This window comes from Oncorhynchus clarkii, chromosome 28, assembly GCF_045791955.1.
Source record: "Oncorhynchus clarkii lewisi isolate Uvic-CL-2024 chromosome 28, UVic_Ocla_1.0, whole genome shotgun sequence".
Classification (NCBI taxonomy): Eukaryota; Metazoa; Chordata; class Actinopteri; order Salmoniformes; family Salmonidae; genus Oncorhynchus; species Oncorhynchus clarkii.
Window position 1 is genome coordinate 28,326,612 of NC_092174.1, and position 15,330 is coordinate 28,341,941.

General features: G+C 42.1%; 1 protein-coding gene across 1 annotated transcript in view; it reads right to left on the reverse strand.

Annotated features, from left to right (window-relative positions):
• Positions 1–15,330, reverse strand: part of LOC139386839 (voltage-dependent R-type calcium channel subunit alpha-1E-like) — a 66,597-nt gene that overhangs the window by 36,470 nt on the left and 14,797 nt on the right. Inside the window, exons 5-10 of the mRNA XM_071132689.1 lie at positions 9,095–9,198; positions 8,794–8,952; positions 2,418–2,608; positions 2,016–2,119; positions 1,584–1,699; positions 724–777 (exon numbers count right to left, since the gene is read on the reverse strand). Of these exons, the coding sequence (XP_070988790.1) occupies positions 724–777; positions 1,584–1,699; positions 2,016–2,119; positions 2,418–2,608; positions 8,794–8,952; positions 9,095–9,198 (728 nt within the window). The remainder of the gene's footprint in view (positions 1–723; positions 778–1,583; positions 1,700–2,015; positions 2,120–2,417; positions 2,609–8,793; positions 8,953–9,094; positions 9,199–15,330) is intronic.

Genomic DNA, 15,330 nt, shown 5'->3' on the forward strand with positions numbered 1-15,330 from the left:
CAGCATAGTGAATGGCAAACTGGCTCCAAATAGAAATAATGATATGTTAACGGTGGGAAATGGCACATATTCACGCTGACATACTAACTTTCAGGGCAAACTGACTGAAGTCCTCTGAACATGAGAGGAAGGGTAGATATTAGATACGGTGTAAATGAAAGTGTCATATGAATCATTCACGTCTTCTGAAAAGGAGTGAGACAAACAAAAACATTCTAAAAACAAGACCTTGTTGACAGATGGTATATCACTACAGGCGCACGCCAAGCCTTTTTCACTTTACTGTTACCAAGACAACCACAATGTCCACACAGTAAACAAAGCAAATGAACTTCTTGAGGTGTTTTACAGTATATTTTCACTTTTCACTGGCATTTGCAACTGTCTGCAGCATCGACGAAGGTCAAAGAGGAACAAAATGTTGCCTTTGTCAAAAGCTGGAGTTGTCGTGTAGTGGATGGAGAAAGGCAGGTTGTGAAAAGGTGAAGTGTTCAATGTATCATCAAAAACAGTGTACTGTACTGTATTGGACTGTAAGGATTACAGTGTACTGTACTGTATTGGACTGTAAGGATTACAGTGTACTGTACTGTATTGGACTGTAAGGATTACAGTGTTTGGACTATGTGTCTGGACTGTAAGGGTAGTGAATGTGGAAGGGAAGGGAAGGACATTAATAGGACATTTTGGTGGTGACTCCTCTCAATGTCTTCTGGTTCTTACCATCTAAAGCAGATCTCCCCGACTTCTTGTTCTCCTCAGCCAGCATAACCTCCTCTGTGACATTGGGATGAACACATTTCAAGGTCATCCACACTTAAGTGATCATAAAGTGTTACTGAAACATAAATATGTCTCTCTCCCTTTCTCAGCACTCTCTGAAGATTGTGAGCAAATCATGGGGCTAACCTGTTGAAATGTAATATTGAAATTATTGTTTTAGTATTGCAAAGGTGGAATTATTGGGGTATTGGGGCTGAATGTATAGTGTTGCATAGTGTCGATGCTCTAAGAGGAGGAGAAACTCATCATCAGGTAAGAGTTCATCTAGTGCTCGCCTGGCAGCCAACGTTTCTCTTTCAGGGCCCTGATAAACCCCTCCAGAGATGGAACACATTGATTTCTATGACTAACGCATACATTTTAAACACACACACGGACGGGCACACACAAACACAGACGTGCACACACACACACCCACACAAACACACACACGGACGAGCACATGTACACAAAAATGGACGCGCACACACACATGGATGCACACAGACTCGCATTCACACATACACACTTGAGTCAGTGAGTCAGTCTCACCTTCCTCTCAACCTCAACTTGCGTGGGAGAAAGATACTGTAGATTGCCATTATAGCACTGCAGCTTCACAAAGTCACCCTCCAGCCACATATTCACCAGGTATCTCCATCAGGGCAGAGCCATTTCAAAAGCAACACAGCAGCTTGCAAAATGAACATGATCTACTCCGACCAAACCACAACACCCAAATCACCACTTGGATCTTATAATATATACATTGTTCCATCTTACGTAGTTCTGGTGGCGGTTCTAAGGTGACAGTACAGTACCTGCTCGGTCTATCCAGGCTCTGTATCCGTTGAGTTCTCTCTCTACCTGCTGTTGGCGTCTCAGCTTCATGAAGGCTCTACGGTTCTCCACCCGCTCCCTCTCTTTGGCAAACTCCCTACACATGCAGGACATGGGGCAATCCATTGAAACCCCTTCCAAAACCCTCATACAATCACACAAACTTGCACACACAAACTTGATTTCTATGACTAACGCATACATTTTAAACACACACACGGACGGGCACACACAAACACAGACGTACACACACACACGTACACACACACACACACACATACACACACACACACACACACAAACACACACACACACACACACACACACACACACAGACACAGACACACACAGACAGACACACACACACACACACAGACAGACACACACACACACACACACTTTTATTTACTCACCCGGAGAGGACTCCCAACACCAGGTTGAGTACGAAGAAAGAGCCGATGATGATGAGAGGAATAAAGTAGATCCAGTTCCACATAAAGCCCAAGGCATCGTTGGTCTAGCACACACGGGACGTGTATGTAAATACAAGGAGTATAAGAACAGATACAAGATAGAGGCACCTATCAAACCTGTGCATTCAGGAATCCTCCACGAATCCACAAACCTTAGAGATACCCATGCAACACGCCAACATTCAGACAAAGCTCCCATTGACATCGATAAATCATTCACTGTACGTGAAACATTGAATTACACATGAAGTTAGGGTTTGACCCTCAATGTGTCTGCCCAAAAGAAACATATTTTTGTTGTTGTTGAGTAACCTTAAAGTAGTTGGAGTGTACAGTACTCACATTGTAGAGCACAGCTGTCCATCCCTCCATGGTGATGCACTGGAAGACAGTGAGCACAGCGAACAGGATGTTGTCAAACTGGGTGATGCCGTCGTTGGGGCCGATCCATGACCCGACACAGTCGTACTTCTCTGGACACTTCCTCACTCCGCACGCAAACTCCACCTCAGTCGTATCCATCGTCTCATTTTCTAACACAGGACAAGGCAGAGGTGGTTAAAATGTAAGTAGCACGCTCCTTTCTTCCCCAAACTAACAACACAGTGTTGCAGTATTCCACCTAACAGGATGGGGAGCCTGACAACCACTGTCCATGGTGTGTTGTTTCAAATCCAATTGTATTGTTCACATGGGCCGAATACAACAGGTGTAGACGTTACAGTGAAATGCTTACCTACGAGCCCTTTCCCAACAACGCAGAGTTGAAAAGTAAGAAAAATATTTGAACAAAATAAGGAAATAATAACACAATAAAATAACAATAGCGAGGCTATATATAAGGAATACCAGTACTGGGTCAATATGCATGGATACGAGGTAGTTGAGGTAATTGAAGTAATATAGAATCTAGATATACAGTACCAGTCAAAAGTTTGGACACACCTACTCATTCAAGGGTTTTTCTATTTTTACTATTTTCTACATTGTAGAAAAATAATGAAGACATCAAAACTATGAAATAACACATATGGAATCATGTAGTAACCAAAAAAGTGTTAAACAAATCAAAATATATTTTAAATGTGAAATTCTTCAAAGTAGCCACCCTTTGCCTTGATGACAGCTTTGCAAACTCTTGGCATTCTCTCAACCAGCTTCATTAGGTAGTCACCTGGAATGCATTTCAATTAACAGGTATGCCTTTTAAAAGTTTGTGGAATTTATTTCCTTCTTAATTAATATGTTTGAGCCAATCAGTTGTGTTATGACAAGGTGGTGGTATACAGAAGATAGCCCTATTTGGTTAAATACCAAGTCCATATTATGGCAAGAACAGCTCAAATAAGCAAAGAGAAAAGACAGCCCATCATTACTTTAAGAACTTTAAGAACATTTCAAGAAATATGAATGTTTCTTCAAGTGCAGTCGCAAAAACAATCAAGCGCTGTGATGAAACTGGCTCTCAGGAGGATCGCAACAGGAAAGGAAGACCCAGAGTTACCTCTGCTGCAGAGGATAAGTTCATTAGAGTTACCAGCCTCAGAAATTGCAGCCAAAATAAATGCTTCACAGAGTTCAAGTAACAGACACATATCAACATCAACTGTTAGAGGAGACTGTGTGAATCTGGCCTTCATGGTCAGATTGCTTCAAAGAAACCACTACTAAAGGACACCAATAATAAGAAGAGACTTGCTTGTGCCAAGAAACAAGAGCAATGGACATCAGAACAGGTGGAAATCTGTCATTTGGTCTGATGAGTCCAAATTTGAGATTTTTGGTGTCTTCGTGAAACGCAGATTAGGTGAGCGGATGATCTCCACATGAGTGGTTCCCACCGTGAAGCGTGGAGGAGGAGGTGCGATGGTGATTTGCTGGTGACACTGTCAGTGATACATTTAGAATTCAAGGCACACTTAACCAGCATGACTACAACAGCATTCTGCAGCGATACGCCATTCCATCTGGTTTGTGCTTAGTTGGACTATCATTTGTTTTTCAACAGGACAATGACCCCAAACACATCTCCAGGCTGTATAAGGGCTATTTGAACAAGAAGGAGAGTGGTGGAGTGCTGCATCAGATGACCTGGCCTCCACAATCACCCCAACTCAACCCAATTGAGATAGTTTGGGATGAGTTGAACCACAGAGTGAAGGAAAAGCAGCCAACAAGTGCTCAGCATATGTGGGAATTCCTTCAAGTGCTCAGCATATGTGGGAACTCCTTTTGAACTCCTTCAAAAGCATTACAGAATGCTGTGTGCAAAGCTGTCATCAAGGCAAAGAGTGGCTACTTTGAAGAATCTAAAATCTAAAACCTATTTTGATTTGTTTAACAGTTTTTTGGATACTACATGATTCCATGTGTAATTTCATAGTTTTGATGTCTTCACTATTATTCTACAATGCATAAAATAGTAAAAATAAAGTAAAACCTTTGAATGAGTAGGTGTGCCCAAACTTTTGACTGGTACTGTGGCTAGGGGTAAAAAGTAACTAGGAAATCAGGATAGATAATATATATGTGTGTGTGTGTGTGTGTGTGTGTGTGTGTGTGTGTGTGTGTGTGTGTGTGGTGTCCGTGCGTGCGTGCGTGCGTGCGTGCGTGTGTGTGTGTGTGTGTGTGCGTGCGTGCGTGTGTGCGTGTGTCTGTGTGTTGGAGTGTCAGTGTAGTATGTGTGGGTGTGTGGGTAGAGTCTAGTGAGTGTACATAATGTCAGTGCAAAAAAAATACAAATAATAATAAAGGAGGTCAGTGTAAATAGTCAGGGTGGCCATTTGATGAACTGTTCAGCAATCTTATGGTTTGGGGGTAGAAGATATTCAGGAACTTTTGGGGTCAGACTTGGCGCTCCATTCAGTAACAGAGAAAACTATGACTTGGGTTGTTGGAGTCTTTGGCAATTTTAAGGGCCTTCTTCTGACAACGCCCTGGTATAGAGGTCCTGGTTGGCAGGAAGTTTGGCCCCACTGATGTACTGAGTCGTACTCACTACCCTCTGTAGTGCCGAGCGGTGATGCAGCCAGTTGAGATGGTCTCAATGGTGCAGCTGTAGAACCTTTTGAGAATCTGAGGATCCATGCCAAATCTTTTCAGCCTGATTACATTAGCTCTGCTTCTGACCTTTTCCAATGTCACCATAGACTGAAATAGGATTTAGGAGTAGGGGATGTCTAGAGCGGTGTCCCTCTCAACCTTAATTACAACAGGGGAGCTATGATCCCTTGTCCTTGGAGGACCACTTATATTAAAAACTGTCACTTGAGAACTGACTGAATCTGTGTCAGCTAACCATCTCAGGGACCACTCACCAACATCCCAGGGGTCAGTGTTGCTGCATGAATTGACAGTTGAGAAATACACATTTCTGGAGATTGATCATACAGTATATCACTGGGTCAAACCATATTTTTTCCATGTTAGAGTAAATAAAATACTATTAGTGGCTTGTGTAATTACAGAGTAATCATTGTTGGCTAATTGAAATGTAGCTAGGCAGCTCAGTTGGGCACACTAACATTAATAATATGTTTGCCCCATGTCATCATCTAACAAAATAATTTTCCATCCTTTGTGCAAATTAGAAGCCTGTAAGTACAGTAAACCAGTCAGACAAAGCCATTTGAAACATGACTATGTAAATAAAAACAAAACAATAATACACTCTAAGAAAAAAAGGTGCTATCTAGAACCTAAAATTGTTATTTGGCTGTCCCCATATGAGAACCCTTTGAATAACTATTTTTGGTTCCAGGTAGAACCATTTTCGGGTTCCATGTAGAACCTTTTCCACAGAGGGTTCTACATGGAACCCAAAAGAGTACAACCTGTAGCCAGAAAGGGTTCTACCTGGAACCAAAAAGGGTTCTCTTATGGGGTCAGCTGAAGAACCCTTTGGAACCCTTTATTCTAAGTGTTAGATGGGACAGAATGGTCCTCGTGAAGCTGCCAGGTAAAAGAGTCCCATTATAAAGATGTTCTTATAAACAGTGCAGGGGGAGAGAGAGTTAAATACAGTATGTTAAAGTTAAATACAGTATAATAGAGGATGTTACATTTAAATACAGTATAATACAGTATGTTAAAGTTAAATACAGTATAATAGAGTATGTTAAAGTTAAATACAGTATAATAGAGTATGTTAAAGTTAAATACAGTATAATAGAGTATGTTAAAGTTAAATACAGTATAATAGAGTATGTTAAAGTTAAATACAGTATAATAGAGTATGTTAAAGTTAAATACAGTATAATACAGTATGTTAAAGTTAAATACAGTATAATAGAGTATGTTAAAGTTAAATACAGTATAATAGAGGATGTTACATTTAAATACAGTATAATAGAGTATGTTAAAATTATATACAGTATAATAAAGTATGTTACATTTAAATACAGTATAATAGAGTATGTTAAAGTTAAATACAGTATAATAGAGTATGTTACATTTAAATACAGTATAATAGAGTATGTTACATTTAAATACAGTATAATAGAGTATGTTAAAGTTAAATACAGTATAATAAAGTATGTTAAATTTAAATACAGTATAATAGAGTATGTTACATTTAAATACAGTATAATAGAGTATGTTAAAGTTAAATACAGTATAATAGAGTATGTTAAAGTTAAATACAGTATAATAGAGTATGTTAAAGTTATATACAGTATAATAGAGTATGTTACATTTAAATACAGTATAATAGAGTATGTTAAATTTAAATACAGTATAATAGAGTATGTTAAATTTAAATACAGTATAATAGAGTATGTTACATTTAAATACAGTATAATAGAGTATGTTAAAGTTAAATACAGTATAATAGAGTATGTTAAAGTTAAATACAGTATAATAGAGTATGTTAAAGTTAAATACAGTATAATAGAGTATGTTAAAGTTAAATACAGTATAATAGAGTATGTTAAAGTTAAATACAGTATAATAGAGTATGTTACATTTTGCTCTGTCCGAGGTACCCCTGAAGTACTGTGAGAGAAAAATGACGTATTTACCTTTTAATTTCTTATTAATGGTTAACAATTCATATTTCACTAATAGTAAGACATTTCTGTCCTACTAATACTGTGTTTTTATGGTTTCCACTCTAGTTCCCTGGAGTCAATCTGGGCGTATAGTCACTAGAGATGGCTTGAGCTGACAAATGAGTTAAAGACTGCATTACAAGGACAAGAATGTGTTTTACTAGAGATAGCTTAGGAGAAGAACAATCCCTCAATGTCTCAAAATCATCCCTGCATTTGAGAAACTAAACTAGGGTAGGGGTTAAGACAACAACTCCGCGCAGATAATGACCGGATGAACCCAGAGTGGCTTATGGTGCCCTTGGTCTGCATGGGACGGGTGGAACCAGCCATGACTAAGCATTGTTAGTGTCAGCTATATAAAGAACACTGCATTTGCGTATAGGTTAGATTACTCGACCGAACAGTCAAGAGTGTTGGGTTGACTGGTCTCATTATTGCAATAATTAATCGATATTAAATAAAGATCATTGTTTGAAGAAATGACAAAGTTTCTCTCACAATATTTCACGATAGTACCCCGTCGGCTCTGACTTAGAATACGTGGACAACTACAAATACCTAGGTGTCTGGTTAGACTGTAAACTCTCCTTCCAGACTCACATTAAGCATCTCCAATCCAAAATTAAATCTAGAATCGGCTTCCTATATTGCAACAAAGCATCCTTCACTCATGCTGCCAAACATACCCTCGTAAAACTGACCATCCCACCGATCCTCGACTTCGGTGATGTCATCTATAAAATAGCCTCCAACACTCTACTCAACAAACTGGATGCAGTCTATCACAGTGCCATCCGTTTTGTCACCAAAGCCCCATACACTACCCACCATTACGACCTGTACGCTCTCGTTGGTTGGCCTTCGCTTCATACTCGTCGCCAAACCCACTGGCTACAGGTTATCTACAAGTCTCTGGTCACCATAGCAGCACCCACACGTAGCACGCGATCCAGCAGGTATATCTCACTGGTTACCCCCAAAGCCAATTCCTACTTTGGTCATCTTTCCTTCCAGTTCTCTGCTGCCCATGACTGGAACGAATTGCAAAAATCTCTGAAGCTGGAGACTCTCATCTCCCTCACTAGCTTTAAGAGCAGTTTACAGATCATTGCACCTGTACTTAGCCTATCTGTAAACAGCCCATCTATCCAACTACCTCATCCCCATACGGGTATTTATTTATTTATTTTGCTCCTTTGCACCCCAGTATCTCTACCTGCACATTCATCTTATGCCGATCTACCATTCCAGTGTTTAATTGCTATATTGTAATTACTTCGCCATCATGGTCTATTTATTTCCTTAACTTACCTCATTTGCACTCACTGTATATAGACTTTTTGTTTTCTTTTGTTCTACTGTATTATTGACTGTATGTTTTGTTCATTCCATGTGTAACTCTGTGTTGTTGTATGTGTCAAATTGCTATGCTTTATCTTGGCCAGGTCGCAGTTGCAAATGAGAACTTGTTCTCAACTAGCCTACCTGGTTAAATAAAGGTGAAAAAAAAGTGCATTTTACCAGTAGGCCTAGGGTCTAGTGAGTCTTCTCAAGTACCCCAATGGATAAGCCAAGTAACCCTGGGGGTCCTAATACCACAGGTTGGGAACCACTGGGGTAGTGTATGAAATGCAGGGAGTGTGAGGGAGAGTGGAGTATGTTCCAACCCAGGATGTCAGCTGTAGGTAGACAGGTGTGGTGGAGCTTCCCGCTGTAGAACTCCAGGCCGATGATGGCGAACATGAGAATGGCGAAGAACAAGAGCAGGCCGATCTGGAGCAGAGGCACCATGGCCTTCATGATGGACTTCAGCACGATTTGCAAGCCTGGTGACACCACACACGTGTATGAATAGTTAATGCCCGATTGCCTCTGGGAATAAGACATTGTAGTAGAGTACAGACAGAGGTATTATGATACTGTAACTGATTAATATTTCAGCTGGTGATTGATATGCAGAGTACTTACTAGGGATCCCAGAGACCAGTTTCAGAGGCCTCAGGACTCGCACCGCCCTCAGAGTCCGCAGGTCCACGGGGATGTTCATGTGGGCCCCTGCTGTAGCCAGGATTCTGCCGACACATGTTTCCAATGTAATAAATGGTTAATAGGTAGTGTGGCTTATGGATAAGGAACTTTGAGTGACAGAAGCAGTCTACGTTGAGGAAATCAAATTAACCCACAATTATCATAATCTGATAACTTATCACATTCAGAGCGACACTATCAGCTTAACAGAATATTTCCATCATTCAGTATGGATTTGGGTAGAAAGCCAATAGCTTTTGTTGATGATTGAAATAAACTGTGCTGTCATGCTCACAATTCAAGCCAATCTTCCATGAAAGCAATTCAGTATGTCTTATTCTTAATTTGTGTCTAGGAAACGGTCCCTCTGTGTGTGGTTTATTCCATTTAAAAAATGGATTAGTTAGACCTTTCCTGACAAACAGCAAATCTTTAGGTTACTGCAGTTCTAATGGTTTCAACATTATGTCCTCTAATGGTTTCAACGTTATGTCCTCTAATGGTTTCAACGTTATGTCCTCTAATGGTTTCAACGTTATGTCCTCTAATGGTTTCAACGTTATGTCCTCTAATGGTTTCAACGTTATGTCCTCTAATGGTTTCAACGTTATGTCCTCTAATGGTTTCAACGTTATGTCCTCTAATGGTTTCAACGTTATGTCCTCTAATGGTTTCAACGTTATGTCCTCTAATGGTTTCAACGTTATGTCCTCTAATGGTTTCAACGTTATGTCCTCTAATGGTTTCAACGTTATGTCCTCTAATGGTTTCAACATTTTGTCCTCTAATGGTTTCAACGTTATGTCCTCTAATGGTTTCAACGTTATGTCCTCTAATGGTTTCAATGTTATGTCCTCTAATGGTTTCAACATTATGTCCTCTAATGGTTTCAACGTTATGTCCTCTAATGGTTTCAACGTTATGTCCTCTAATGGTTTCAACATTATGTCCTCTGATGGTTTCAACGTTATGTCCTCTAATGGCTTTCAATGGTACTAGTCTCAAACACACACTGTATAGTGTTTTGCAAGGGTGAAGGTATTGGGCTGGGTTTAACAATAAGATGTTTTCTAATAATAAAGATGTTTTATAAACATATGACTGCATTGCAATGGTTAATATTTGTATTATTGTATTAGGGTTGTCACATTTAGTCCATATGTCCATCAAAATGTTGGGCTTGTAGGAAAAGTCTTCTTATGAGAATTGCACCATATGGATAGCCCTCTCAGAGAGCCTCCATTTGTTGGACTACTCAAGGATAGGATTGTGTTGAAGCATTAGGTTGCTAAGAGAAGGACAAACTGAATTGCTTTCATGGAGGACTGGCTTGACCACACAATGTATTTTCATCATCAGCAAAAACTATTGGTTTTCTGCTCGAAGATGCAAAGAAATGCTGTGATCTATTTAATAAACACAAGAGACCAGCGAAATGGATAAAAGGGTGTGGTGGCAGTATCAGGAACCGCAGCACTTAGTTGGGAAAGTCTGGTACTTTCATACTAATTTATGGTAAATAATGTAAGCAAATTCATTGAGGGGGAGGGACCATCACCAGAGTCACAGGAAATACATTACAAAGGATGAAAAAACTCCAAACCACATCTTTATACTACTTCTCAAACATAGATAACTGATACTGTACACTGGCTGTTGGGGTGGGATTGGCGTGGGTTGTGTGGGGGGGGTGCCGTGGTGGCTTTTGAAATGTTATTGGATTCCTCATGTCTTAGTCATTGCTAAAAATAAATATGATCCAAATCGGATGTTAGGTACTAAATCTATTGAAGATTATTTGAATCCTATAAATAAAAATAGCCAATTTGGGTGCAATCAATTTGATCAAATCCAAAATAACGTTTCAAGAATGCTAATCTTATCTGTTTCTAACTACAGAAATGAGTTCAGATCAATCTGAGATGGTGGGTGTCATGGCTTGCTGAAATGACATGGAATAACCCTATTCACATCCCTCCACCCACGTATATATTGACATCCCTCCACCCACGCACACAAACATTGAAAACATTTACAGCAACCAACAGGAAGTAAAAAAAGGCAAATCAGTCTCTGTATTAACTGTACTTCCTGTACATTGTACTGTACACTACATTGCTAACGCCATACATGGATGACTTTGAACAGGCATTCATTCTATTCTATGTATAGATTAATCGATTAACTTCTGATAGTAAGTGCTGCGGATTGTGGGGGAGGGGTTGTGTGGAGGAGGGGGGGCAGAAAGCACATGGCAGAAACTCAAGTGTGGGCCCACGCAATAGAGAGAGGGATGGAGAGAGAGAGAGGGAGAGAGAGAGAAGGTGCTAGAGAGAGGGAGACCGAAAGAGAGACAGCGAGAAAGAGAAAGAGAGAGAAAGAGAGAGAGAGAGAGAGAGCAGAGAGGGAGTGTGGAGAGGTGTGGGAGTCTACAGCCATCAAACACATTGAACAAAAGCTGTAGCACTGCTGCTCCTTCATGGCTGATTGGGCAGAGAATTTCTTCTGACCACAGATCACTAGTTTCATGCAGCTGAATCCCTTCTGTCCAAACAAATCACCAGAACAACATTAAAAATACAATCAATGCAAGGGAAAACCTACATAAAATGTTTTGTCCAAGTTTCGTTTAGAGCCACAAGACCAAAAGCCTGGTCCCAGATCCATTGCTGTCATTGTCAAGCAAAACACGATAATGAGTGCCAGTTGACACGATAGCACAAACAGACTGGCAGACCAGTCTGTCACATCTACACAGTCTAAATCTACCATGACCTGAACTGGAGAAATACACTAGCTATTAGAGAGAATGTTCAGAACACTCTTAGAACAAAGGGTTCCAAAAAAGTTATTCGGCTAGCCCCATTGGAGAACCCTTTTTGGTTCCAGGTAGAACCATTTTGGATACCATGTAGAACCCTTTCCATAGAGGGTTCTACTTGGAACCAAAAAGGTTCTTCAAAGTGTTCTTCTATGGGGACAGCCGAAGAACCCTTTAAGGTTCTAGATAGCACCTTTTTTTCTAAGAGTGTAGTTGTTAATGTAATGGATAGATATGAATAGCAGGGCCAGATTTCTGGAATTTTTTTATGCTGTTTCTGTGATGGTTTGTCGTCGTTTGTTACACTGAGTGGCTGCTCTACCTTCCCGGTCTCCTCATAGTGTTACACTGAGTGGCTGCTCTACCTTCCCGGTCTCCTCATAGTGTTACACTGAGTGGCTGCTCTACCTTCCCGGTCTCCTCATAGTGTTACACTGAGTGGCTGCTCTACCTTCCCGGTCTCCTCATAGTGTTACACTGAGTGGCTGCTCTACCTTCCCGGTCTCCTCATAGTGTTACACTGAGTGGCTGCTCTACCTTCCCGGTCTCCTCATAGTGTTACACTGAGTGGCTGCTCTACCTTCCCGGTCTCCTCATAGTGTAACACTGAGTGGCTGCTCTACCTTCCCGGTCTCCTCATAGTGTTACACTGAGTGGCTGCTCTACCTTCCCGGTCTCCTCATAGTGTTACACTGAGTGGCTGCTCTACCTTCCCGGTCTCCTCATAGTGTTACACTGAGTGGCTGCTCTACCTTCCCCGTCTCCTCATAGTGTTACACTGAGTGGCTGCTCTACCTTCCCGGTCTCCTCATAGTGTTACACTGAGTGGCTGCTCTACCTTCCCGGTCTCCTCATAGTGTAACACTGAGTGGCTGCTCAACCTTCCCGGTCTCCTCATAGTGTAACACTGAGTGGCTGCTCTACCTTCCCGGTCTCCTCATAGTGTTACACTGAGTGGCTGCTCTACCTTCCCGGTCTCCTCATAGTGTTACACTGAGTGGCTGCTCTACCTTCCCGGTCTCCTCATAGTGTAACACTGAGTGGCTGCTCAACCTTCCCGGTCTCCTCATAGTGTTACACTGAGTGGCTGCTCTACCTTCCCCGTCTCCTCATAGTGTTACACTGAGTGGCTGCTCTACCTTCCCCGTCTCCTCATAGTGTTACACTGAGTGGCTGCTCTACCTTCCCGGTCTCCTCATAGTGTTACACTGAGTGGCTGCTCTACCTTCCCGGTCTCCTCATAGTGTTACACTGAGTGGCTGCTCTACCTTCCCGGTCTCCTCATAGTGTTACACTGTATTGTACTGAAACTGACTTTTAAGTGGTTGAATTCATTACATGAACAGAATGTGGCCTGCCGGCCTCTCCCACACACCTCCACCTACACAGAGAACAACCACTGAACACAGGGAGGGAAATATAAGAAGAAAAAAAAGAGAAACTATTTGAACATCATGTTGCTGCCATTTTAAGAAGACTGCTTACAGCGAATGACAAGACATACAGAGGAGTCCTGTGTGTACGCCTATAGATACCAGTACTAGTTTTAAGTGCATTATCTTCCATTTAATGTCATAAACATAACGTTTTATAAAACATTCCGCATGCTTCCATTGTGATTAGAATAGCAGTCGGCATTTATCCATTATTAGTTACCGAATAAATAGCTGGGCCTGTGTTTTCACAACGACTACCCACATGGGACTATAAACCATTGTTTATACAGTTCAATTAGCTGTATGATTGCATGATTGGAAATGAGACCCCTACACACGCTCTCTTTTAAAACTCAAGGTTAACACCCATGGTGAGTACAAGTACTTCTAATGCAATATAACATGTCAATTCATTTCTTGAGTTCACTATCAAGGGCACAATAGGATTATGTGACTGAATGATGCACGATTGATTGGTTGAGGGATTATTTGGTTAATTTATTAATTGGTTGATTGATTAACTTGTTAATAGATTGATTTAGGTGATAACTGCTGTAGAAAAAAAGTTATTTCTGTATACAGACTGAGAAGGAAAATGAAGGGGAACTAAGAGCTGGACTGAATATATGCTGAGGAGCACACACACACACACACACACACACACACGCACACACGCACACACGCACACACGCACACACAAACACACGCACAGTATGGAGTAGCTGTCTCTGTGCCAGATGGCTAATGAATCATTCAGAACACCCACCCAAATATATTATGCATTACAGCTAAGTGTCACACACTCTCCAACAGGGACAGCAGAGAGGGGCACAAGGGGCAGGGGGCGAAGGGTGGAGGACTGGTCTGGCGGGTGAGGGGAGCAGGGACAATGAGCTGGTCTGACACATACAGTAGAGAGAGAGAAGGGTGAGGGGAGCAGGGACGATGAGCTGGTCTGACACATACAGTAGAGAGAGAGGGGTGAGGGGAGCAGGGGTGATGAGCTGGTCTGACACATACAGTAGAGAGAGAGGGGTGAGGGGAGCAGGGGTGATGAGCTGGTCTGACACATACAGTAGAGAGAGAGGGGTGAGGGGAGCAGGGGTGATGAGCTGGTCTGACACATAGAGTAGAGAGAGAGAGGGGTGAGGGGAGCAGGGATGATGAGCTGGTCTGACACATAGAGTAGAGAGAGAGAGAGGGGTGAGGGGAGCAGGGGTGATGAGCTGGTCTGACACATAGAGTAGAGAGAGAGAGAGTGGTGAGGGGAGCAGGGGTGATGAGCTGGCCTGACACATAGAGTAGAGAGAGAGAGAGGGGTGAGGGGAGCAGGGGTGATGAGCTGGTCTGACACATAGAGTAGAGAGAGAGAGAGGGGTGAGGGGAGCTGTGGTGATGAGCTGGTCTGACACATAGAGTAGAGAGAGAGAAAGGGGTGAGGGGAGCAGGGGTGATGAGCTGGTCTGACACATACAGTAGAGAGAGAGAGAGGGGTGAGGGGAGCAGGGGTGATGAGCTGGTCTGACACAGAGTAAAGAGAGAGAGAGGGGTGAGGGGAGCAGGGTTGATGAGCTGGTCTGACACATAGAGTAGAGAGAGAGAGAGGGGTGAGGGGAGCAGGGGTGATGAGCTGGCCTGACACATAGAGTAGAGAGAGAGAGAGGGGTGAGGGGAGCAGGGGTGATGAGCTGGCCTGACACATACAGTAGAGAGAGAGAGGGGTGAGGGGAGCAGGGACGATGAGCTGGTCTGACACATACAGTAGAGAGAGAGAGAGGGTTGAGGGGAGCAGGGGTGATGAGCTGGTCTGACACATAGAGTAGAGAGAGAGAGAGGGGTGAGGGGAGCAGGGGAGCAGGGGTGATGAGCTGGCCTGACACATAGAGTAGAGAGAGAGAGAGGGGTGAGGGGAGCAGGGG